Source organism: Gobius niger, assembly GCF_951799975.1.
Source record: "Gobius niger genome assembly, chromosome: 14".
NCBI classification, from domain to species: domain Eukaryota; kingdom Metazoa; phylum Chordata; class Actinopteri; order Gobiiformes; family Gobiidae; genus Gobius; species Gobius niger.
In genome coordinates, this window is record NC_136865.1 from 3,497,395 (window position 1) to 3,521,496 (window position 24,102).

Genomic DNA, 24,102 nt, shown 5'->3' on the forward strand with positions numbered 1-24,102 from the left:
TGCTGTTGCTAAACAACGATTAAATATATGTTTGCGGAGGTTATAACTAGCAAATTCAGCAATTGAAATCTCCATTGGTGCAGTATAAAAATATTTGTTGCCGATAACCAATATCGAATCTTTTCCAGTATCAGCTCCGATATCTGATCAGATCAGTGTATTGATTTAAATGCATCAATCAACCAAAATAAACCATTCATTCATTCATTCCTAACTTTTTTTTTGTCCAAAAAAAAAAAAAGTGACACTTAAAGCTAGTAGCATGAAGCTAACTTTATGGCGCATTCTTCGTTCTTTATGGATTTATGTGTGTTTATGTGTATTTATGGGCTCTTGAACCACTTTGCTCCTTTCCGTGTCTCTGTTTCTTTATTTGGTAGAAAATACATCCATTATTTAGCATTTGTCAAAGCAGTGGTGGAGAAATGAGTAGTTTTTTTCCCTTTTAGCTTTCCAGCCATTTGTGGCTGTTCCTTAAGGGGCCGTCTCTATCTACGCGGGTTCACATCGATAAAAATCTTTCGGATTAGCTGCACAGTGCACAAAAAAGACAAAAGATATGTATGAAATGAACCAAGAGTTTCATTTTGGAAGGTCCTCTAACATCTTTATGGTCCAAACCAAAGAACCAGGTCCCACCTTTGCAGACGTCAAATAAAACGGTTTTACATGTCTACAAAGACATTCTGAAATTGTTTAAGTCGAATGAAACTCATGCCTCCTCATTTCCTCCGCTGTTTCCTTGTTTCAGTCCCTTACCTCCTTCTCTCTCTCCTTTTCTCTAACAGACTGGCAAATGCACTGCAACACAAGGACAGAGGTTCACACTGGGAACAACACCAACACGGGGCTAAGAGGTGGAAGCAAGCGCTGGTAGAGTGGTTTGGTTTGTCTCTACGGCACTGGCAGAGTGGTTTGGTTTGTCTCTACAGCACTGGCAGAGTGGATGGCCTTGTCTCTACAGCGCTGGCAATGTGGTTCACTTTGTCTCTACGGCACTGGGCAAGTGGTTGGCCTTGCCATTGGCAGAGCGGATTTCTTTGCATCTACGGCACTAGCCGACTGGTTCGTTTTGTCTCTATGCAATGACACTGGCAGAGTGGTTCACCTTGTCTCTCACAGCCTTGGCAAAGTGGCTCGTCTCATCTCTATGGCACTAGGAGACTGGTTCGCTTTGTCTTTATGTAATGACACTGGCAGAGTGGTTCGCCTTGTCTCTTATGGCCTTGGCAGAGTGGATCGCCTTGGCTCTAGAGCACTGGCAGACTGGTTTGCCCCTTCTCTATGTCTACGACCCTGGCAGAGTGGTTCAATTCATCTCTACGGCACTGGCAGACTGGTTTGCCTTGTCTCTAAGGCACAGTGGCTTGCCTTGTCTCTGAGGCAGTGGTAAGGTACTGGCAGAGTGGTTTCCTTGTCTCTAAGGCAGTGGTAAACTGGTTTTCCTTATCTCTAAGGCACAGTGGCTCGCCTCGTCTCCAAGGTACTGGCAGAGTGGTTTTCCTTGTCTCTAAATCACTGGCACTGACTTATTTATTTTCTGTTTCATTTCCCTGGACACCTGAATGTCTGAGCGGTGGGTGCAGCAGCTACATGTACCCCAGAGCAGAAGCAGTTGCAGTAACAGCAGCAGTACTAGATAGCCGGCTGCATATATGGTTTGACCCCAAAAAAATTGCTACAAAAGGTTTTTCAATGGTTTTCTGTAGTATCAGGTGTGCTTATTAACATACTAAAAGTCTACCAAAATCTGACCACTGGAAAGGTCTAATTTTCAAGATGGCGTCCAAGAGGGTGGCGAGATCCTTAAAATGCCCATTACTCCTTTATTATTCATCCTAGACAAGTCACTTTGGTGTCTAACCCCATGTTTTGGGTGTCTAGGAATCCAATGGGCTTGTTCAAATTGTAGTCACATGATCACATAATTATGATATACAAATCGTGGGCAAAGACTCTATATATTAACATTAGTGAGTTGTCATGGCAACGGCACACATTTTCAATGCAACCTTTGCTTCCCAGAGGCTTAGAGGGGCATGGATGGGCTCATTTTAAAGCCCCAACACTCTTCTTCCCAACGCAATAAAAGGTACGTCATTTACTCACAGAGATATTCACTAAAGTCTGCGAGGTGAGCGACCACATCAGCCCTGACATGGTAGATCTGGAAGGTTAAAACCCTTCCAGGTCCACCATGTCAGGGCCGACGTGGCCTCTCTGTTATCTTAGCATTTTATCAGTTAGCATATTTACATTATAGTGAAAGGATTACAATTACAAAGTGATTACAAATCTTAATTATTTTTGAAGAAATACCTTTAATGTGCACCAGATTTACAAATAGTCATTGTCACACTGTTCCTCCCATAAAGGTGGATTATGTGGATTGGCACAATTTTCCACTTGACGTGGTCCACAAGCAGGTGTGCATGGTGGTCCACATCCTCTGCAACTACACCGTGGTGTTCGGCAGGCAGTTGTGCATAAATATCTCATTCTTCATCTCAACACTATAACTCCGGGAAGTTATGTCACAACCTGTGAAAGTGTGAATAAACAGTAACTGAGAACACAAGTCACCCCCCAAGACTTGTTTCATCTCGTTGATATTTTATACTTTAGGAAGTGTGGATTTGTCCAAATGAAAATAGAAGTCCCCGTTTTTCATCTCAGCCTAGTAGAGAAGAAGAATATGTAAGTCTGTATCTTGGTCTATCAAGATCCTGGGCTGATGTTGGGACACCTGGATTGCAGCCTTCACAACGTCCATGTCTGCATCTCCTGTGCTGATAATGTTGCAGCTGTTCTTCTGCCCTTCCTCAGTCACAAGACCAATAAGTTCTTGTCTGTTACATGGTCTGCAAAGAAAATTTTCTTTTCCCACAAACTCAATTTTGCACTGAAGGATCTTCACTGTAGCCATCACAAACTACAGTTGCTTTACCATAATGACATATCAAGCAAAGAATGTCATAAATGTCATTTGCTCAGAGTGAAAGGCGAGTGACATGAATGTGGTGGAGGGGGATGGAAACTTGGTCTCACCATACCCTCATACTCACTTCATAAAGAGAGTCTTCTTCTTGTGGATTTTCACAATTGTGCTCGGTTTTCAGGAGGGAGGGGTGAACTCCTTTTAAAGTTTTAAACGATTGGATCTGATTTTACCCAATCGCTAGCGTTTAGTCGTGAAGTAATGCACCCGAATGAGTGAAGCAAAGCTATCAAATGCTTGACGTCACCTACAACATCTGCCTTCCCCGCCCGCTGAATGGTAGGTTGAAATTTAACCGATGCAACGCAGCCACTGAAATCAGACCCAGACGTTCATGTAGGGAAATTATAATTGACTGGAGTTTATGGATGGCTAAGGTCAGGCCAGTTTGTGCCAGTTCTGACCGTTAAAACTGCTGCCCTGAAAAGTCTCCTGTAGATGGTCCACTGTAATTGCACAACTGCCTGCCGAACACCACGGTGTAGTTGCAGAGGATGTGGACCACCATGCACACCTGCTTGTGAACCACGTTAAGTGGAAAATTGTGCCAATCCACATAATCCACCTTTATGGGAGGAACAGTGTGACAATGACTATTTGTAAATCTGGTGCACATTAAAGGTATTTCTTCAAAAATAATTAAGATTTGTAATCACTTTGTAATTGTAATCCTTTCACTATAATGTAAATATGCTAACTGATAAAATGCTAAGATAACAGAGAGGCCACGTCGGCCCTGACATGGTGGACCTGGAAGGGTTTTAACCTTCCAGATCTACCATGTCAGGGCTGATGTGGTCGCTCACCTCGCAGACTTTAGTGAATATCTCAGTGAGTAAATGACGTACCTTTTATTGCGTTGGGAAGAAGAGGGGCGGGGCTTTAAAATGAGCCCATCCATGCCCCTCTAAGCCTCTGGGAAGCAAAGGTTGCATTGAAAATGTGTGCCGTTGCCATGACAACTCACTAATGTTAATATATAGAGTCTTTGCCCACGATTTGTATATCATAATTATGTGATCATGTGACTAGAATTTGAACAAGCCCATTGGATTCCTAGACACCCAAAACATGGGGTTAGACACCAAAAGGACTTGTCTAGGATGAATAATAAAGGAGTAATGGGCATTTTAAGGATCTCGCCACCCTCTTGGACGCCATCTTGAAAATTAGACCTTTCCAGTGGTCAGATTTTGGTAGACTTTTAGTATGTTAATAAGCTCACCTGATACTACAGAAAACCATTGAAACACCTTTTGTAGCAATTTTTTTGGGGTTAGGTGTTTTTTTTTCATATATGCAGCCGCCTAAGAAGTAAAGGATAGTTTTATCCAGAATAGTTAGTACCTGAACGCCCCAGGATCCACAGCTGGAAGTTCTGTGGTCTCAGAGTCTAAAGACTTCAGAGAGGAGCTCATCTGGAACACAAACAACAATCAGAACATTTAGAGATACTGTGACCTATGTGATCTGTGTTTGTGTCTTAGTTTTGATCCCCATTAGCTACCGAAGATAAGCAGTTGCTATTCTGCGAATTCTTCCTCTAGCTAGACAATAACAAAAAGAAAATGGACAAAAACTGAAATATTTACAATAAAAATGAATATACCCAAAATAAAAGAAAAAAATATTAAATATATAACAATATAGCTCTTATTTACACAAGATGTTATGAAATAATAAATAAAAATTAAATATCACAACAACTTAATCATAATCATTTTGTCATTAATTACATTCACAGTTTCAGTCAACGGTCAAATTTATATGCCGCCTTTCTACCTGCTTTAGGCACTCAACGCTCCTTACATCAAGAAACAGGTCACCCATTCACACTCACCAGTGTACACCAGTGTGCACCAGAGTACACCAGTGTGCACCAGTGTGCACCAGTGTGCACCAGAGTGCACCAGTGTACACCAGAGTGCACCAGTGTGCACCAGTGTGCACCAGTGTGCACCAGTGTGCACCAGAGTGCACCAGTGTACACCAGAGTGCACCAGTGTACACCAGTGTACACCAGAGTGCACCAGTGTGCACCAGTGTACACCAGAGTGCACCAGTGTACACCAGTGTACACCAGAGTGCACCAGTGTGCACCAGTGTACACCAGAGTGCACCAGTGTGCACCAGTGTGCACCAGTGTGCACCAGTGTACACCAGAGTGCACCAGTGTACACCAGTGTACACCAGAGTGCACCAGTGTACACCAGTGTACACCAGAGTGCACCAGTGTGCACCAGTGTGCACCAGTGTGCACCAGTGTGCACCAGTGTGCACCAGTGTGCACCAGTGTACACCAGAGTGCACCAGTGTGCACCAGAGTGCACCAGTGTACACCAGTGTACACCAGAGTGCACCAGTGTGCACCAGTGTACACCAGAGTGCACCAGTGTACACCAGAGTGCACCAGTGTACACCAGAGTGCACCAGTGTACACCAGTGTACACCAGAGTGCACCAGTGTGCACCAGTGTACACCAGAGTGCACCAGTGTACACCAGTGTACACCAGAGTGCACCAGTGTGCACCAGTGTACACCAGAGTGCACCAGTGTACACCAGTGTACACCAGAGTGCACCAGTGTGCACCAGTGTACACCAGAGTGCACCAGTGTGCACCAGTGTGCACCAGTGTGCACCAGTGTACACCAGAGTGCACCAGTGTACACCAGTGTACACCAGAGTGCACCAGTGTGCACCAGTGTGCACCAGTGTGCACCAGTGTACACCAGAGTGCACCAGTGTGCACCAGAGTGCACCAGTGTACACCAGTGTACACCAGAGTGCACCAGTGTGCACCAGTGTACACCAGAGTGCACCAGTGTACACCAGAGTGCACCAGTGTACACCAGAGTGCACCAGTGTACACCAGTGTACACCAGAGTGCACCAGTGTGCACCAGTGTGCACCAGTGTGCACCAGTGTGCACCAGTGTGCACCAGTGTGCACCAGTGTACACCAGAGTGCACCAGTGTGCACCAGTGTACACCAGAGTGCACCAGAGTGCACCAGTGTACACCAGTGTACACCAGAGTGCACCAGTGTACACCAGTGTACACCAGAGTGCACCAGTGTGCACCAGTGTACACCAGTGTACACCAGAGTGCACCAGTGTACACCAGTGTACACCAGAGTGCACCAGTGTACACCAGTGTGCACCAGTGTGCACCAGTGTGCACCAGTGTGCACTAGTGAAGTGTCTTGCCCAACGACAAAAACGATCATAAGATGACCCGCTCTACTCTCAGCGCTACCGTCGCCTCAAACCTAGTGTCATCTTTGTGTTTTGATTCAGATCGGTTGGCTCAGGGAGAAGCCGTGTCCATAGTCTACCTTGTGCATGTCCTTCAGAGCTTCACCTGAGGAGACACAACAGTGTTAACGTTCATGATATCACATCAACACTACAGGCCAGTGAACAGAGCCTCACCATTGGCTGATTTCTTCTGCTGGTCCTCCCAGGTCACCTCTGCACAAACACAAAGGGTTTGAATGTTTAAGTACGAAAAAAATTGGACAACAAATCTGAAAAGAACTTTGCAGTCGCCCGTCCCAAGCCTGGATAACGTTGGTTGAGCTGGGCAGTGTTCAAAGCTTCACCAAACCCGTTAAAATGAATTTGTATGTTATTTTTATTCTATATTTAACATTTTAACCAAGGAAACAACTGACAACCAGTTCTGCACTGGTGACCAGGCAAACACAGAACCATGCGATACATTGTAAACATTAAAGGCCCTGTTGCTGATATTTTCATATATTTCATTGTTAATCCAAACACATTTAAAACTTTCCATGGGGATGAGTTTATAACAACGTGTCGCAACTTTCAGGGTCTACTGTCACAGTAATATAAACAACAACAACTAGCAGCTAGTTCACCAGACTTGTGCTTCCAAGGTCATGACATCGTCATCTGGGCTTTCCCAAATTGTTTAAAGTAATCTTAGAGTATGTAAACTTCTGACTTTGTCAAAAGTAATAAAAATATGTGTAGAAAATTCTATCTCTCATTCTGGAATTTGACAAATAGATTTTTTTTCTTTTTTACTCTAATTGACCTAAGAAAAATAAAAGTTAACTCTGGTTTCATGTGAAACCGAGAGAGAGGGAGGTGTTTGTGTGGAGTTCTTATAAGGACAGAATGGAATGACAGACCTGAATTTTAGAGATAGTTGCAAATAAATGTGTGAAGAACATGTACCTTTCCTGGTGCCGCCGGGCGTTGCAGAACGTCTGTCCAGCTCTGGAGACATCACACACAGTAACCAATCAGAAAACAAATCTCCAGCTGCCTCCAGATGTACTACTAGATTTACTTTTGATTATGTTACTTAAAAAACATGGCACACTACTACTGCAAAATAGCAACTACTACTTAAACCGTGCCTCGGGCTCACCTGGGGTCTGAGGGGGTGGAACCTGTGCTGGAGGCGTGGACGGCTCGGTGGGTGGGGCTGCAGGTGTGGGTGGAGGAGCAGGAGGTGTCGCTGGAGGCTGAGAGGGCGGGGCTTCTGTGGAAGCCTGGGATATCAGAGCCGGGGTCATTGTTCCTGAGGGGCCTGCTCCATCCACAGACAGGGAGGGGCCTAAAGCAGCGGCAGGAGGAGGAGCCACGGGGAGTGTGGTGGGCGGCGTGTTTGTTTGAACAGGAGCCGCAGGTCTGACTCCATTCGATAGCACTGTTGCAGGGGGAGCGGCCTGTGCTGTAGGGGGCGGAGCCTGTGCTGCGGGCGGAGGGGCCTGTGCTGCGGGCGGGGCCAGTGCTGTAGGGGGCGGGGCCTGTGCTGCGGGCGGATGGGCCTGTGCTGTAGGGGGAGGGGCCTGTGCTGCGGGCGGGGCAGGTGCTGCGGGTGGAGGGGCCTGTGCTGTAGGGGGAGGGGCCTGTGCTGCGGGGGGAGGGGCCTGTGCTGTGGGCGGAGGGGCCTGTGCTGTTGGGGGAAATGCTTGTTGACATGTCGGCGGGGCCATTGCATGAGGTGGGGCGGCTGGCGACCAATGAGGAGCAGTGTTTGGGGGCTGTGGGGGCGGGGGCTGTGTGACAGTGGGCGTGGTGTGCATGTGATGGGGAGGAGCAGCAGGAGGAGGGGCATAGACAGGTGTGGGAGGTGCCGAATGATGCAGGAGAGGGGCTTGTAAATAAGTGGGAGGGGTCTGTGCGGCTGGGGGCGGCCCCTGTACTCTGATGAGCGGAGGAGCTGGAGCTGAGAATGAGGACAGCACTGAAACAGAGAAGACTCCGATTAGATTTAGTAATAGTAGTATTACTACAACTATTATTGCTTACCAGTACAGCAAAAACACTACTACAGAGTCTGCATTTATGGGAGAATTTTCTTTTTTTTTTTTTTAGTTTTCAGGTTTATCTTAACAGCACTGTTTCCCCTACTGATCCCTACAGTGGGAAAAATATAAACACATTTCCTCATATAGCTTAGCTATGTTTTAGCTTCATTTAAAAACTACGACTTTCGGATGATATGAACCAGACAATTCCATTTTTATTTGTTCATTAAATTGTGCCCAGTTGAAACAGAAACTAAATACTGAAAAGATTGAGTAAAATAGAACTTTTGCACATTTTTGTTCTAGGCTAACAAAAGAACAGTAAATCTCAATCAGATGAAACAGTGATTTTGCAATATATTATGGCCTTTTCCTATTTGGATATTGGTCATCACCCAATACGTTGGCAGTATATTTTGCAGCCTTAGAAAACATGATGAACCTATAGATGTTTAGCTGATTTTGTTTTTTTGCGGGACAATGTGCAGTCGCATTAAAAAGATGGCTGCACCAGATTTAGCACTATGCTATTTTCATCTGTGTGAAAGATGATGATTTTAAAGGAGACTTTGAAATGGCAGCTACACATCACCGTCATGAAGTCGGCCACCCATCAAACGCTAGTCTACATTGAAAACACGTCAGCAGGATAATACCACTGGAGGAAAAAATCACTGATCTGCAGAAGAAAGCTGCATTTATTGAAAGTTTCACAAATACCATTCAATAAAGCTTTTTCCCTGGAAAATAGGCAAAAATTATCACAAAAACAGCGATGACTGAAAATATAGGCAAGGAAAAGCAAGACTCCCAGCCCTTTTTGTCCTAATCTTTTATATGCTCAAATGTGGCCACCAACAGTTTATTCTTGGGTCTAGTAAGGTCTCAAAGTTCGTGTCTGGGTGCATACCTGACTGCACAGTGTCACACATCTCCCCATCTGCAAAAACAGAACCAGGTTAGAGCAGTCTGAGCCAGAGCTCGACAATAACACAAGAATGGGTGGGTGAAAATGAATGAGGCCGAAAAAGAAAAAAAAAGACAAACAGCAGTAAAATGTCTGGTACTGACTGCGGCCGGGGCGGTTCGGGGCGAAGGGCAGCTGTCGCACTGAACGACCAAAAACCGGACTGGCCCGAGGAGACCGGGACCTGCAGAGAGACCGGGTCAGGACCAGACTCAGACTTATTAGACCTGAATTACATGAGGATCTGGATGAAAGGAGGACCAATGGTACCTGAGAAGCTCCTCTTCATAGACTTCGGTGTCATACGGGTAAACTTCAGGACTAACAACAGAAATTTGTATTTATTTATTTAGGACTCTGAAAGCTGGGATAGGAGGTTCGATCACCTGGGTAAACCTCTTTCTCTAGCTCGGCTTTACCCAAATCCACAAAGTCACAGCCTATACGCCAGGGTAATGCCTCATTTGAAAGCGAAGACCTACAAAACTAATCTAAACTGATCTTTTTCCTCGCATTGTTGTCACTTTTAAAATAAATAAATAAATCCATTGTTTTTTTGCTGGGTTTTCATCACATTTTTGCCACATTTTCGTCGCTTTTTGTCACTTTTTTGTGTTTTTTTTGGGGGTTTTATCGTCACACATTTTCACTTTCATTGTGGTTTTTCATCTCATTTTGTTGCTATTTATTTAGGCACTTTTTTCAAGACGCTTTAAGAGTTTGGTAAAGCCGAACTGAAGAAAATGTGCTTGGTTCAGGTGGGGGTTAAGGGGTTAAAACTGCCCGGTGAATCGCCAGAGCTTCAGACAGGAGGTCCAAACTGGCTTGAGAGAATTGGAATCACAGGATGTTTTCTCACCTGCAGCTCCTGTTCCGCACCGAGCCGCCGTTGAAAAACCTGCCACAGAGCACGGAGGAGACGAGAGCTTAGGTTTCATCATTGTGTTACTGCGGCGAGTGCGAGAGTCCAGGTGAGGGTTACCTGTCGTGAGGTGAGTCCAGAGATGTGACCATAGACGTCCTCCTCAGACCCCTCCTGGGACAGAGGACACAGACACAGATGTGACACAGAGATGGGGATTCAGGACAAAGGCTCCCATCTATTGGTAACTTTTCATTGTACTGATCAGGTGGTTATTCCAGGGCTGATAGGAAGGGCTTGGAGGGCTGTGATGTGTGATTGGTTGATACCTGTCGGGTGCGTAGTGTGCGGCGTCAGACTGTGTACGGCTGAGTCTGGATCCCTGCAGCAGCCGAACGGCGTCCTCCCTCATCATGGGGTACAGGGTCTGAGAACTGCACCATGATGTATTAGACTGAGAACTGAGCTAGAACCAGAGAACGCGTTAGCAATATCAGTAACGGGTCAGCTACCTGTGAAGGGAGGGCTGGGGAGAGTGGGGCCGGGCCCGGATCAGAACTTGGTCTGGAACCGACATCGAGGACCCGTAGTCCTGTCCGTTGCATCGGGACAAGGTGTCTGCAAAACCAGGGAAAGCATGTTCTGGTCCAACTTCTGCCCACTTCTGCTACAGTTTAAATGATTACAATTACAGCTAAAATATAGCAGGTCACACCTGTGATGGCCCCGATCCCCGCCTCACAGTAGTCCAGGTCGCCACGAGGCAGAGAGCGGCGCTGTTGCAGTACCCTCCGCGGGGTACAGGGGGAGCTGTGGGGCAGCTGCAGTTTGTACCAATGGGGCTGGTCATCCAGCAGCGCCCCCTCCAGGCGGATCAGCACCTGCACATAAACCCGGACCAATGGGTGAGGAACGCGCTTCTCTTTGGTCCTCATGGCGGGGGGCTGACATCACTGTAATACCGCCCCCTGGTGGCCAGGGGAAACTCCAAAAGACACTTGGTAAACAGGATTCCAATTGCACTGCTTAAAACCAGGCTCCAAAGAGTGTTTCTTTTTCTAAAAATCGCTATGACCCATGTAACAATGCTGGCGTAGATGTCATAATATTTATTTTAACCACGCTGTTTTTTGTACTTTAGCACTAAAAAGTGGAAGTCTAAATCTATGATTTCTCTGTGGAGGCTCCGCCTGCCCCCCGAGGGCGTGGCTTCCTGCCTTTTTGCCCTTTTAAATAACAGACTTCGGAGACCAATGGGCGAGGAATGTGCTTCAAGAACTGTGGTCCTCATGGCGGGGAGCTGACATTGCTGTAATACCACCCTCTCCAAAAGACACTTGGTAAACAGGATGCTAATGAGACTTCAGACATCTCTAGAACTGCTTAAAAGCCTGACTCCAAAGAGTTTTATTTTTTCTATGTGAAATATTTTTCACCAAGCTGGATTTGTACAGCAGCCCTAAAAAGTGGAAGCCTTTTCAGTGCATTGCCTGCCAATCAGGCTCTGGAGCACTGTGGAGGCTCCGCCCACTTCCCGCCTTTTTACCCTTTTAAGGAACAGCCTTCGAAGTAGAAGACTGGCCAGATGTACGTTTCACTGAGGACTCGGGACCTTTACAATGAATGAGGCTGAATGGAACACCGGCTATCTCTTCGATCTTATAGCTCTGACCTGGACCAAACCATGTCTCCAAACGCCCACAGTCCAAAACCACGTAGAGCACCGGAGTTTTTCCACAGTGGATTGGATCTTTTCTGAATTTAATGATTGAGTACTGCAATGTATTCCTTTGATTTTAAGAAAGTAACTGTATTCTAAATACCCTCAAATGATAGAATAACTGTAACTGAATACACCAACTGAAAATTAGGATTTTCTCACATGAATTTATTTGCTTATAGTGTATTTCACTTTGCGACTATACAACAGCACCAGAACACAATGCACTTGTGATGTTCACATCAACTTTAGCAGAGCACATGCAGGCAGCATTACTAGGCCACAGACCTATAATCCAACCATTGCCGTGGTAAATGTGACGACCATCTTGCAATTGTCCTTTATTAGCTAAATTCTAGTTGAACGTAATGTAAATCAAAGTAAATAATCACACTGTGGTCATTTTGGAATCCTAATGACACACTAAACTAAACCAGGACTAAACCAGACGTACCTGTCCCAGCAGCTGGCTCTCCTCGTCCTGACTGTGGACCTGGTCTTGGATCACCATAGTCTGATCTTGGACCCGGTTCTGGTCCCACACAGTGAGCTCCAGAGTCCGGTCCTTCAGGTCCCGTAGCGAGACCGGGCCATAAATGAAAGTCTGGTTCCACCGAGGATCTGTGGACTTTTTCACAGTCTTAGTCCTGCGCCGACTGTTGTCACTGAAACACAGAGGACTGAGTGAGACCTGGCTTAGACCTAGATTAGTTCTGGTATAGTCCTGGTTTAATTATAGATCATTAATGATAGTTAAAAATAGATTATCCTACTTCAGACCAAGTTAAGTTCACGTGTCCAGGCCTGTTTTGATGGTTATAAACTACTTAAAGGGGGGTATTATGCAAAATGGACTTTTTCAAGCTTTACATCATGTTATTATGTCATTCCCTCATTAAAAACATGGCTGAAGTGTTGCCTTGGCACATTCATGTATTTTTGAGTAATCTGTAAAAACTCTGATGGCGGCCATTTTAGGGATAGGTTTGCCTGAGTCCTCCTAGGAACGCCCCCACCTCCAGGAGACGCCTCCGAGCTTTCGTCACCAGCCGAGTAACCAACCACTGCTCCTCAGCAGAACCCCCTCCCCACTGATGCCACAGACAGCGTGTGGAGGGGGCGTGTCTGAAAGGGTCAGAGGTTCTTAAAGAGACAGAGGCCTATTTCAAGACATTCGCTACAGCCATTTTGAGAGAGCAATTTTATACAAGGCAGTTATTCTAATTTACTGCATTTACAGACCAACAGAAGGTTTGCTCATCATTGTAGTGTGATATAGACTGGTGACATGTGATTGAAAAAAGCATAATACACCCTCTTTAAGAAAGACTCTCGCCTTTTCATCCATAACCCGTCGGATGACTCTGTTTCCTCCCTAACAGTCCGTACCTCCGGTCCGGGAGCAGATACAGATTGACGTAGGGGTTTCTGGAGCGGTGGTCTTCTCTAAAGGGCAGCTCTTTGGCCCCAAGGATCGTCACGATGAGCTGCCTCCCCACGGAGTCCAGCCACAGCTTCACCTGAGCAGGTCAGAGACAGAGATGGGTCAACCCTCTCTGGCACCAAACCTGGGACCTTTGCTGTGAAGCGAGGGCTAACCATGTTGCCACAGTAAACAGGGTCTTACCTGGATTCTTGGGACCAGTGCTCGGCGAGCACTCTGAAACACAGACAACATCACACATTAAAACTGCCCGGAAAACACTTCTGTTTGCATTGCCTTGATTCAAGTTGAGCTGCAAAAAACAAAAGTTAACATTCAAACATTTTGGATTTCCTTCCACAAGCTTCTCACAATAGTTGGCAGGAATTCTGGTTCAACAGAACTGATGTAACTGAGTCACATTTGTAGCCACCTTGTGTGCACATGCCTTTTCAGCTCTGCCCATACATTTTCAACTGGATTGAGATCAGGACTTTGTGATGACCACTTCAAAACATTGACTTTGTTTTCCTTAAGCCACTTTGTAGCCAGTATTGGCAGTTTGCTTTGGATCATTGTCCATTTGGAAGACCTATCTGCGCCCACGCTTTAACTTCCTGGCTGATGTTGCTCCAATATTTTCACATAGAGTTCTTTCTTCATGATGTCATCTATTTTTGTGAAGTGCACCAGTCCCTCCCACAGCAAAACAACCCGACAGCATGATGCTGCCCCCCGCATTTCACAGTATTTCAGGCTTTTTCTTCCAAACAATTTTTAAAAAATCCGTCAGACCACAGGATATGTCTCCAAAAATTAAAGTCTTTATCCTTTTTATTTGCAAACTCCAAACTGGCTTTTTGATGTTTCTTTTGGAGTCAGAGCTTCTTCCTGCAGAGTTCCCTCTCAGCCCATGTCAGTGCAGGACTTGTTTCACTCTGGATAATGACAAACTCTGTTCAGCATCTTCACCAGGTCTTTTGCATTTGTTCTTGGGTTGATATTCACATTTCAGACAAAGCACGTTCATCTCATTGTTTCAATGTCATTCATTGTTTTCACCAATGAACCTGAACCTTTAAGTGTCTTGAAATTACACCCAAGGATAAACCAGACTTGTGCTTCCGAGGTCATGACATCGTCATCTTGGCTTTACCAAATTGTTTAAAGGTGTAGTAATCTTAGTGTATGTAAACTTGTGACTTTGTAGAAAATAACAACATTTTTTTTATTAATGTATCTCTCATTCTTCTGGCATATAGAAAAGACAATGGGCGGGGCCAGGTTGGGAATCACTGCTCGATAAGATAGTGAACAATATAAATCAGTATAGAACTCACTGTGGGACTGACGGGGCACGACACCGACATCTTCTGAACACTCTCCAGAGAACTGCTGCCTGAAACAGACCAGAACCAGGTCTAAACCAGGTCTAAACCAGGACTAAACCAAGACTTAAACAGGCCTAAACCAGAACTATAATAGTGTGTAGTACTCACTGGACTCTAGCTGTAATTCTGTGGATCTGCTTCTGTCTCTGAAACAGAAAAAAAACAGATAAAAACAACAAAACAAGACTCTGTACCCAATATTTGTACTACTGCAAATACTACTCGTACAGTCGTGCTCCGTCTGACCCACCCTCTGCTCAGGTCCTGGCCCAGCTCTTGGCTCAGGTCCTGGTTCAGTCCCAGTTCTCGGACGACCAGCAGTTGGATTTGTGTCTGATCCTGAGACTCCTGGATGATGTTGTAGACCTCGTTGAAGGTGGCGCCCTCTAGAGTCCGGCCGTTCCACTGCAGGACCTGGTCTCCTGAAGACATGATCATTGAAATGGTGATTTATTTCAGTAAAACAGTACAGTCATGTTTTTGATGTTGCTTTATTCACATTTAGAAGAAGCTTGTTTGTTTTGTTGGGGTTCTCTCTTGGACTGCTCTATTGCAGTTTGTGGTCTGCCCACCACACTGATATCTGCTACAGGACGTGAGTGTCAGTGCAGCCTGCAGTAGTTAAAGCCCAAGAACTGATTTCTAGAGGTTCTGCGCTTTCAAATGAGGGATGGCTTGTTCACATATCGACAAACGTGTGCTTTCATCGTCATGTGGTTAAATTATTGTCCAGGCATGTTTTAGGTTGACCAAGTGTTCCAGGTGCAGAGGGGAGAGTACCTGGGCGCAGGTGTCCCACGGTGTCGGCGAGACTGCCCTTCTTCACCTTAGTGATGAACGCACACAGGCGACCACTGTCTGTCATCTTTCCCCCCACCACCTGAGAAAACATGACACAATATAAGAACACACCTGCCTCCTCAGCTCCCTCTGACCCTCTCCTCTGCCTCCTCTTCCTCTGACCCTCTCCTCTGCCTCCTCTTCCTCTGACCCTCTCCTCTTTCTCCTCTGACCCTCTCCTCTTCTTCGTCTTCCTTCTCTGACCCTCTCCTCTTCCACCTTAGCTCCCTCTGTCCTTCTCTTCATCCTCCTCTGCTCCCTCTGACCCTCCCCTCTTTGTCCTCTGACCCTCTCCTCTTCCTCCTCTGCTCCATCTGACCCTCTCCTTTTCCTCCTCAGCTCCCTCTAACCCTCTCCTCATCCCCCTCTGCTCCCTCTGACCCTCTCTTCTTCCCCTTTAACTCCCTCTGTCCTTCTCTTCGTCCTCCTCTGCTCCCTCTGACCCTCCCCTCTTTGTCCTCTGACCCTCTCCTCTTCCTCCTTTGCTCCCTCTGACCCTCTCCTCTGCCTCCTCTGCTCCCTCTGACCCTCTCCTCTGTCTCCTCTGCTCCCTCTGACCCTCTCCTCTGTCTCCTCTGCTCCCTCTGACCCTCTCCTCTTCCTCCTCTTCCCCCTTAGCTCCCTCTGTCCTTCTCTTCGTCCTCCTCTGCTCCCTCTGACCCTCCCCTCTTTGTCCTCTGACCCTCTCCTCATCCCCCTCTGCTCCCTCTGACCCTCCCCTCTTAGTCCTCTGACCCTCTCCTCTTCCTCCTCTTCCCCCTTAAAGGAATAGGCCACCGTTTTTACATACTAAGATATCACTTTAGTCGAGTTAATATATCCCCGTCTGGTCTTTGTCCGTGCGCTCTGTCACGCAAACGGAGCACATACGCAGCCTCTCCCACATGTCACATAGCTCCAAAAAAGCTCACGATAGAAGCTACCAAGCTCTTCCACATGTTCCCTATTTAAATAAAGTTACGTGAAGTGTTTTCATGCGAAGTATATTTACACAGAAATGTAGCATGTCGATTTTATAAGCAGATAAAAAGGGGGACTATATTGTGAGGCGTAATGATACGAGGAGTAAAACGTCCGCGCAGTAACGCCTAAAGACTTCCCCTGCTCACTTCCGTCAATAACCTTTAGGAGTTACTGCGCGGACGTTTTACTCCTCGTATCATTACGCCTCACAATATAGTCCCCCTTTTTATCTGCTTATAAAATCGACATGCTACATTTCTGTGTAAATATACTTCGCATGAAAACACTTCACGTAACTTTATTTAAATAGGGAACATGTGGAAGAGCTTGGTAGCTTCTATCGTGAGCTTTTTCGGAGCTATGTGACATGTGGGAGAGGCTGCGTATGTGCTCCGTTTGCGTGACAGAGCGCACGGACAATGACCAGACGGGGATATATTAACTCGGCTAAAGTGAGGTAAGAACATATCTTAGTATATAAAAACGGTGGCCTATTCCTTTAACTCCCTCTGTCCTTCTCTTCGTCCTCCTCTGCTCCCTCTGACCCTCTCCTCTTCCTCCTCTGCTCCCTCTGACCCTCTCCTCTTCCTCCTCTGCTCCCTCTGACCCTCTCCTCTTCCTCCTCTGCTCCCTCTGACCCTCTCCTCTTCCTCCTCTGCTCCCTCTGACCCTCTCCTCTTCCTCCTCTGCTCCCTCTGACCCTCTCCTCTTCCTCCTCTGCTCCCTCTGACCCTCTCCTCTGCCTCCTCTGCTCCCTCTGACCCTCTCCTCTTTCTCCTCTGCTCCCTCTGACCCTCTCCTCTGCCTCCTCTGCTCCCTCTGACCCTCTCCTCTTTCTCCTCTGCTCCCTCTGACCGTCTCCTCTTCCTTCTCTGCTCCCTCTGACCCCCTCCTCTTCCTCCTCTGCTCCCTCTGACCCTCTCCTCTTCCTCCTCTGCTCCCTCTGACCCTCTCCTCTTTCTCCTCTGCTCCCTCTGACCCTCTCCTCTGCCTCCTCTGCTCCCTCTGACCGTCTCCTCTTCCTTCTCTGCTCCCTCTGACCCCCTCCTCTTCCTCCTCTGCTCCCTCTGACCCTCTCCTCTTTCTCCTCTGCTCCCTCTGACCCTCTCCTCTGCCTCCTCTGCTCCCTCTGACCGTCTCCTCTTCCTTCTCTGCTCCCTCTGACCCCCTCCTCTTCCTCCTCTGCTCCCTCTGTCCCTCTCCTCTGCCTCCTCAGCTCACGTGCTGTACCTTCAGTCCCAGCAGAGCCCCCGTGTCTCTGGTCATGGCTCCGTTCTTCAGAGTCTTGTTGAGGATGATGCGCCCGACCAGTCTCTGCCCGTCTCTGGAGGGGAGCCACGAGGCCGGGCTCTGCTCTGGGCCTGGGCCGGGCCACGGTCCTGGGTCCCACCACTGACTCTGCATGGCTCCTGCTGCGGTCACAGAGGTCAGTCAAACTTCTGCCGATACTGTTGCGCGTCAGATGCCCTACCATCCCGCACTCCAGGAGTGTGTAGGTGAGATGGAGCTCGGCTGCCGAGATCTGGCAACCCTGTCTGAGAGAGAGACGCTGCTGAATTGAGGACTCATCAAAGGTAAATTAAAGGGTGAGTTGCTATGGTCCATGTACACAATATTTCCAGACACAAAATGTCTCTCATATTGTATATTCTAGGTCTTTCAGAATTTTTCAGAATTCAGGATTGTGTCGTCAAAAAAAAAAAAAAGTAGGCCTATCTTTATTAAAGGTGCATTATGTAACTTTTATGTGGCATAAAAAACTTTTATTTGTACAGAATTTGACCTTTCAGTGGCTGTCTGGGTGGTCATCATGGCGCCTTTACTTTCCACTACAGAGGCCTCCATGATGCTCGAGGATCAATTGTTTTTAGAATTTCTGGTCGGTTTTCTCTGCTGACGGATCTCTCACCAGAAAACCAACAAAACAATTGATCCTGGAGCTTTGTAGAGGCTGCCGTGATGGAAAGCAAAGGTGCCCTGTTGACCACCCAGACAGCCGGCACAAAAAGGCCAATCATGCACAAATATCAACTTTCTTTTTTCGCCGCATAAAAAGTTGCATAATGCACCTTTAATAAAGATAGGCCTACTAAAACAATCATGTTATAAAACATTAAACACACAGTATAAAACTGTGGCGTAACTATTAATTACAAATCATTGCTTTATTCTTGTTTCCTGCACTTTTAAATAAGTAAGTAATTAAGTAAGTAAGTTCTTTATTTGTCATTGTTCAAGCGTATAATGAAATAGTGTTCAGGTGTTAGTCCTGAGCCGCTTTGACCGAGCCACACCACCACTGTGGGTCCACCTGACCAGCAGGTTTTTGGAGGTCAGGGAAACGGTGCAGCGACCCTGTTTCAGAGCGTGGTGTCCTGCACTGATCAGCTCCACCTCCTCCTTCCTCTTCCTCCTGCGCAGCTCCCTCCGCTCCACAACAGTCTTTATATGCTGCAGGTGTAGGGGCTCTTCTTGCCTCTTCAGTTTTTTTCAAAATAAGACATTTGTAGGTCTCAATGGGTTTAGCTGAAGAGCTAGCTGTTTGTTTACTTTAAAAAAGCTGCTTTCATCAGGACCATAATGGACTCTCTGCAGTAAGAGAGTCCACTGAACCCCACAAAAACACGGCAAAAACGCACAAAAGCATCCAGTAACACAATGTGGAACACAGAAACCACAAATGCAGTTGGTAGAAAAAGGCAATAAATGCTGCTGTACCGAGAGAGAGGGAGGTTGCTGCCTGTTTACACGTCGCCATACAGTTAATATTTTCATTCAACCACCAACATGGTGCCTATGTTGTTTGTCTGGTGCACACACTTTAATTTATACTCTGAAGTACCCTTATCTGCAAAGTGTCACAAATAATGACTAGAAAGTAATAAACAACAACTCCTAATGAGTAAAAGTGCTGTCAATTCATTTTTAAAATCAGATTAATCAGTTTTGAAATTCAATGAATTGCGATTAACTGCGTTAGTATTTCTCATTTGAGCTAGGCTTACATAACACGCTCCAATTTAAAGCATTTGCTCATAGATTTGATTAAAGGTGCACTATGTAACATTTTAGGTGAAACAAAGTTCACACTAGAGCACAGCAGAGGTGGTAGAGTAGACACAATATTTACTCTTAAAGGAATAGGCCACCGCTTTTACTGCGTCCCATGCGGATGTCGAAGTACTCCTGAGATTATTACGCCTTACAATGTAGTTCCCCTTTAAAATCCACATTGTTTAATTTTGTGTAACTATACTTTATCATGTAACACTTCACGTAACACTATTATATAAATCACCTGGTTTGGAGCTATAGAGGAGAGGAAGCTAAATGCTAACGCCGTCTGTGACTGAGGGCGCGCGTGAAGACCAGACACAAATGAACTCGTCTAAGGTAAAGTAAGAACATATCTCAGTATGTAAAAACGGTGGCCTACTCCTTTCAGAGTTACACGCTACTTTGACATAGTTTTACTCAAGTAGAAGTAAAAAGTAGTGGCCCAGATACTTACTGGTAATGGAGTAAGAAGAAAAAAAGGACTTGAAGAAAGTTTGACTTGACTACTGGGAGAACTGAGTAAGTGGAACGAGTTGCTATTTCTTTTACTCAAGTAAGAAAGAGATACGTCACTGAAGTAGATGTAAAAAGTACTGTATGAAAAAAAAAAACACTTGCAAAACGTTACTGAAGTACATGTACTTGAATAGGCTAAACGTAACTGAGCACAACCCATCTCTGGTACACACTTGATTTTTTCTTTTTTCAGTCTTTATAAAAAAGTTACATAATGCAGCTTTAACAAAAAACAAAAAAACAATTACATCGTCATGTGAAAAGAGCAATGGTTGATGATTTGTAATGTCTTGTGTAAGAGCTCGGTCTTTCAGGTTTACGATCCAGGTACAGGAGTGTGTGAGTCAAGACATGGTGTTTTCTTTAACTGCATAATATATTTTTATACTGCTTTCTGTAACAATGGAACAAACACGAGGAGCATTTACCGTGCGCTGTGACTCCAGGCATCAGTAAGGGCCTTCACACTCGGGTCTCTGTCGGAAATTCAAAGAAAATGCAAAGGTTTTCCATCCAGCATTCGTGATCCGCCCGCAGCAGCGCCTGCAAATCAAATCCACCGAAACAGCTTCAGGTGAAACTTCTGGACTCTGTAGGATCTCGACCCCCTGATCCAGGTCTAAAGCAGCGTGAGGAGAACAACTGCCATCCAGAGTCCCTCAGAACCTGCTCACCAGACCGGGCTCAGACCTGGTCCAGGCCAGGTTCTCTGAGTCCAGAGGGAGGGGGTCCAGGGAGGAGGGCGGGTCAGGTGCACGTTCCTCTGCCCGTGCGGCCGCTCCGCTCAGGTCACTTTAATCCACTGTCTCCTGATAATCTGCTAATCCAGGACTCAAATAGGACTTAAAACCTTCACTTGAGGACTAAGACTGTCCCTGAGGCCCGGCCAATCGCAGAACAGGGTCAGGGTCATGTGACGGGGGCAGGATGAACCCAAACAGAACCAGGACTGGACCGGATAAACTGTGTAATGGCAAAAGTCAAAGCAATTATGTTTTTTTTATTCTTTTTATAACAGCCACTTTGGAAACCTCTGGCCAATAACATTTGCAGCTTTTCATCATCATCTCAGTATATTCGTCACCAACTTTCCAAGGAACGTTTACAAAGAGATCAGCTGACTCATGCTGTGTCCAAAATGAAGCACTCTGCCCTTTTATTCAAACCTTTAACTAAGAATCGATACATTACTAGAGCTGGGTGGCGTTAAACGATACCGGTCTGGGATTGAAACAAAAAAAAAAAGGTTAAAAAATAAAAGTATTGAAAGCAGGTACCGAAAAGAAATATACAATTTTTATATTCAAGTTTTGAGGCTGTTGGTCATCAGAATAAAATTCAAAAGTACAAATAGAAAAAAAGCAAAACACAAGTTCAAAAAAATGTGGAAAAAAGGGGGGAAACAAGTAAAAAAAAAAAGAAAAGAAAAGAAAAGAAAATTTGGGAAAATAAGTAAAAATAATGAAAATTTGGGGAATTTTTTGGGGGAAAAAAAGAAAAAAAAAAAAAAGAAAAAGGAAAATATTTTGGGGGGGAAAAAAGAAAAAAATGGAAAGTGCTTTTTCCGCCCTTTTGTTTTAACTCAAACAAATCATACAAATGCAAAAGAAATTGAATGGAAGAAAAATAAATAAATTGACAAATGAGAAATACTTTAGGATAGGTATTGACAAAAGCACCGTTCAGGCATTGGTATTGAAAACCAGGCATTGTTAAAGATGGAAAGGAGCCCATGGCTAAATCTGACACATTTACACAAAGTTACTGTACTGAGTGCTCATAAATGTGCACTGTCCTCTTCAAATAAACAAATAAAGTAAAAAAAAAAAGCTAAGTACCGGCATCAGTACCCAGCCCTATATACTACTCAGTTAACTCTTCTTAATCGGATATTGCTTACTTACCTGCTCTGTAAAAAGTAAATATCAAGCATGGGTTTAAATGACTTGGATTGAGAATATTAATCTTGCTTTAAGTTGTTTTTGCACATTTAGACTTTTTTCCTGATCTGGCCAAGAATACTCTGCTTGTTTGAGGACTTTTCTCACTGGTTCTCAGGAAATCCTGCTGGAAATAAGAACTCCATTGGCCGATAAATCAATGGAGAGAAAATGTATTAAAACAAGTCACATCTCAGAACAAGTGAAATAAACGGCCAAAAACAGTTTAAGTAGTTAAAACAACTCTAACTTTAAATGATAGATGTTTTAACTAATCTAGTTGATTATTGCTTGCAGTCTTCACTGTCTTTCACAGGAAGCAGCTTCCATCGATCTCCATCTTGTTAAAGATCATCTCTAAATAAAAGGAACAGTAGACTTAAAGCAGGGGTCGTACACCTGACCTGTCCCGGACCCTGTGGAAACCATCTTGGAAAATGGCCCCCATTAAAGAAATGTCAGAAAGTACGAGGCAACATTTGACACTTTTATCACAAAATTAACAACTTGGTCAAAGAATGGGCTCTATCTACTCCACTTTTTCAGCTGTGTTTTGTGTATTGATTCTGTTTAGTATTTCTGGGAATAAAACAGAAATATTCAGACAACAGACTGTAGTGAGAGTAGACCTTTACCAACTCTTCAACTAGCTTATGTAACATTGGATTTATTTGTATAAATACATGAAGCACATTGTTCGATTATAACAAAAGGTAAAAAGGCTTTTCATGTTGGTCATTTTGAACAGAGGACTAAGTTCAACAGAGGTGTTGTAAATGTGGGGATGGTCAAACAGTAAAATGCCTTATTATGGTCACACACTGCATACAGTAATCTTGAAATAAGTCAGATTTACTTGAAATAAGTACTTTTATCCTTCACCTGAGAGTCTAATGTCAAGGAATCTGTCCACAAGGCAAGATATTTACACTTAAAGGGATTAGATCAGACCTGGGCACATCACGGCCCAGACGATTGAATCCGGCCCACGGGCATAAACTCCTGAGTAGGTAAAAAAAAAGTCTCCAGCCTATTCGTTTGCAGAGTTATGATTTTTTTTAAAGAAATTACCAGAATGCTCACTCCAGCCACTAGGGGGCTGCTTAAATAAAAAAACAAAAGGAAAGAATTCCACACATGCCCAGCAGAGGGCACTGACATAATGAGAGATCAGGATACAAACAACACATTGACGACAGCCCTGTCAGGCTCATTAGTTTCCTTAATAGTATTTTCCCAATCATATTTTTATTTAGGAGCTTTTGTTAATGGACCCCAGCAATACACTCTCCATGTATGTTTTGGCCCCCTGGGAAATTTGCTTGGAGACCCCCGCTATCGCTTCACTTCACAGAGGTGCTTTCAGTAGGATGGTAGAATAGAGCAACAAGTATAAGAAGTCGAATAAGCATAATAATGACGCACACACATGCACGTCCTTGGATTTATATTGCAAAATATTTTCAGAAAATAATAGTCCTATTAAATACCAGTATCAGATATTCAAAATACACAATTTAGTGTAATGTACAATGGGATAAAGGTGCAGAATAAGTTTGAGTTATTGTTGGTGCGGCCCTCCAACTCAATCCAGGCTTCTCATGTGGCCCCTTATGAAAATTAATTGCCCTCCCCTGGATGGAAGTTGACATTGTTTTACTCGCTACTGCCACCTCAGGTCTTACGCGTAACTGCAGTTTCTATATTAAGCTTTTGCATGACGGCACTTCGGACTTGGGCCTGGTAAACCACACCCACTTCTTTAAAGAAGGTGGGTCTGGACATACACGGTAAACAAGTGACTGATCAATCACAACCGTCACAGGGAATAAGCCGAATGCCCGTCTCCACCGCGCACACGTGGGTCAATCAGGCTCCAAACAAACCACTCCACCATTGAAATGTGTGAGCGGGTCCAGGCAACGGAGAGTGAACACTGAAGTATATTGAGCCATAACCGTGACCCATAAGGCTGACGGGCATTGGTTTAAAGACTATAAGTCTCAAGTGACATTTATGCAAATATTAATGTTGTCAATATCTTGAAAGCGACGGAAAAGTCAGGCCGTAGGCAGGAGCGGACCATAGTGGACCATAGTGGACCATAGCGGACCATAGTGGACCATAGTGGACCATAG

The 24,102-nt window shown here is 45.1% G+C and overlaps 1 protein-coding gene across 1 annotated transcript in view; it reads right to left on the minus strand.

The window, feature by feature from the left end:
• Nucleotides 1-21,008, minus strand: part of LOC306973436 (regulating synaptic membrane exocytosis protein 2-like) — a 33,088-nt gene extending 12,080 nt beyond the window's left edge. The window contains exons 1-23 of the mRNA XM_079570359.1: nt 20,453-21,008; nt 17,682-17,863; nt 15,429-15,528; nt 14,899-15,070; nt 14,757-14,794; nt 14,598-14,656; nt 13,462-13,494; nt 13,224-13,354; nt 12,289-12,499; nt 10,830-10,995; nt 10,627-10,732; nt 10,444-10,548; nt 10,235-10,288; nt 10,112-10,150; nt 9,523-9,573; nt 9,357-9,436; nt 9,196-9,225; nt 7,955-8,221; nt 7,400-7,888; nt 7,204-7,245; nt 6,430-6,468; nt 6,333-6,358; nt 4,346-4,416 (exon numbers count right to left, since the gene is read on the minus strand). Coding sequence (XP_079426485.1) covers nt 4,346-4,416; nt 6,333-6,358; nt 6,430-6,468; nt 7,204-7,245; nt 7,400-7,888; nt 7,955-8,221; nt 9,196-9,225; nt 9,357-9,436; nt 9,523-9,573; nt 10,112-10,150; nt 10,235-10,288; nt 10,444-10,548; nt 10,627-10,732; nt 10,830-10,995; nt 12,289-12,499; nt 13,224-13,354; nt 13,462-13,494; nt 14,598-14,656; nt 14,757-14,794; nt 14,899-15,070; nt 15,429-15,528; nt 17,682-17,863; nt 20,453-20,474 — 2,513 coding nt within the window. The 5' untranslated portion in view covers nt 20,475-21,008. The remainder of the gene's footprint in view (nt 1-4,345; nt 4,417-6,332; nt 6,359-6,429; nt 6,469-7,203; nt 7,246-7,399; nt 7,889-7,954; nt 8,222-9,195; nt 9,226-9,356; nt 9,437-9,522; nt 9,574-10,111; nt 10,151-10,234; nt 10,289-10,443; nt 10,549-10,626; nt 10,733-10,829; nt 10,996-12,288; nt 12,500-13,223; nt 13,355-13,461; nt 13,495-14,597; nt 14,657-14,756; nt 14,795-14,898; nt 15,071-15,428; nt 15,529-17,681; nt 17,864-20,452) is intronic.
• Between the last annotated feature and the right edge of the window lie 3,094 nt (nt 21,009-24,102).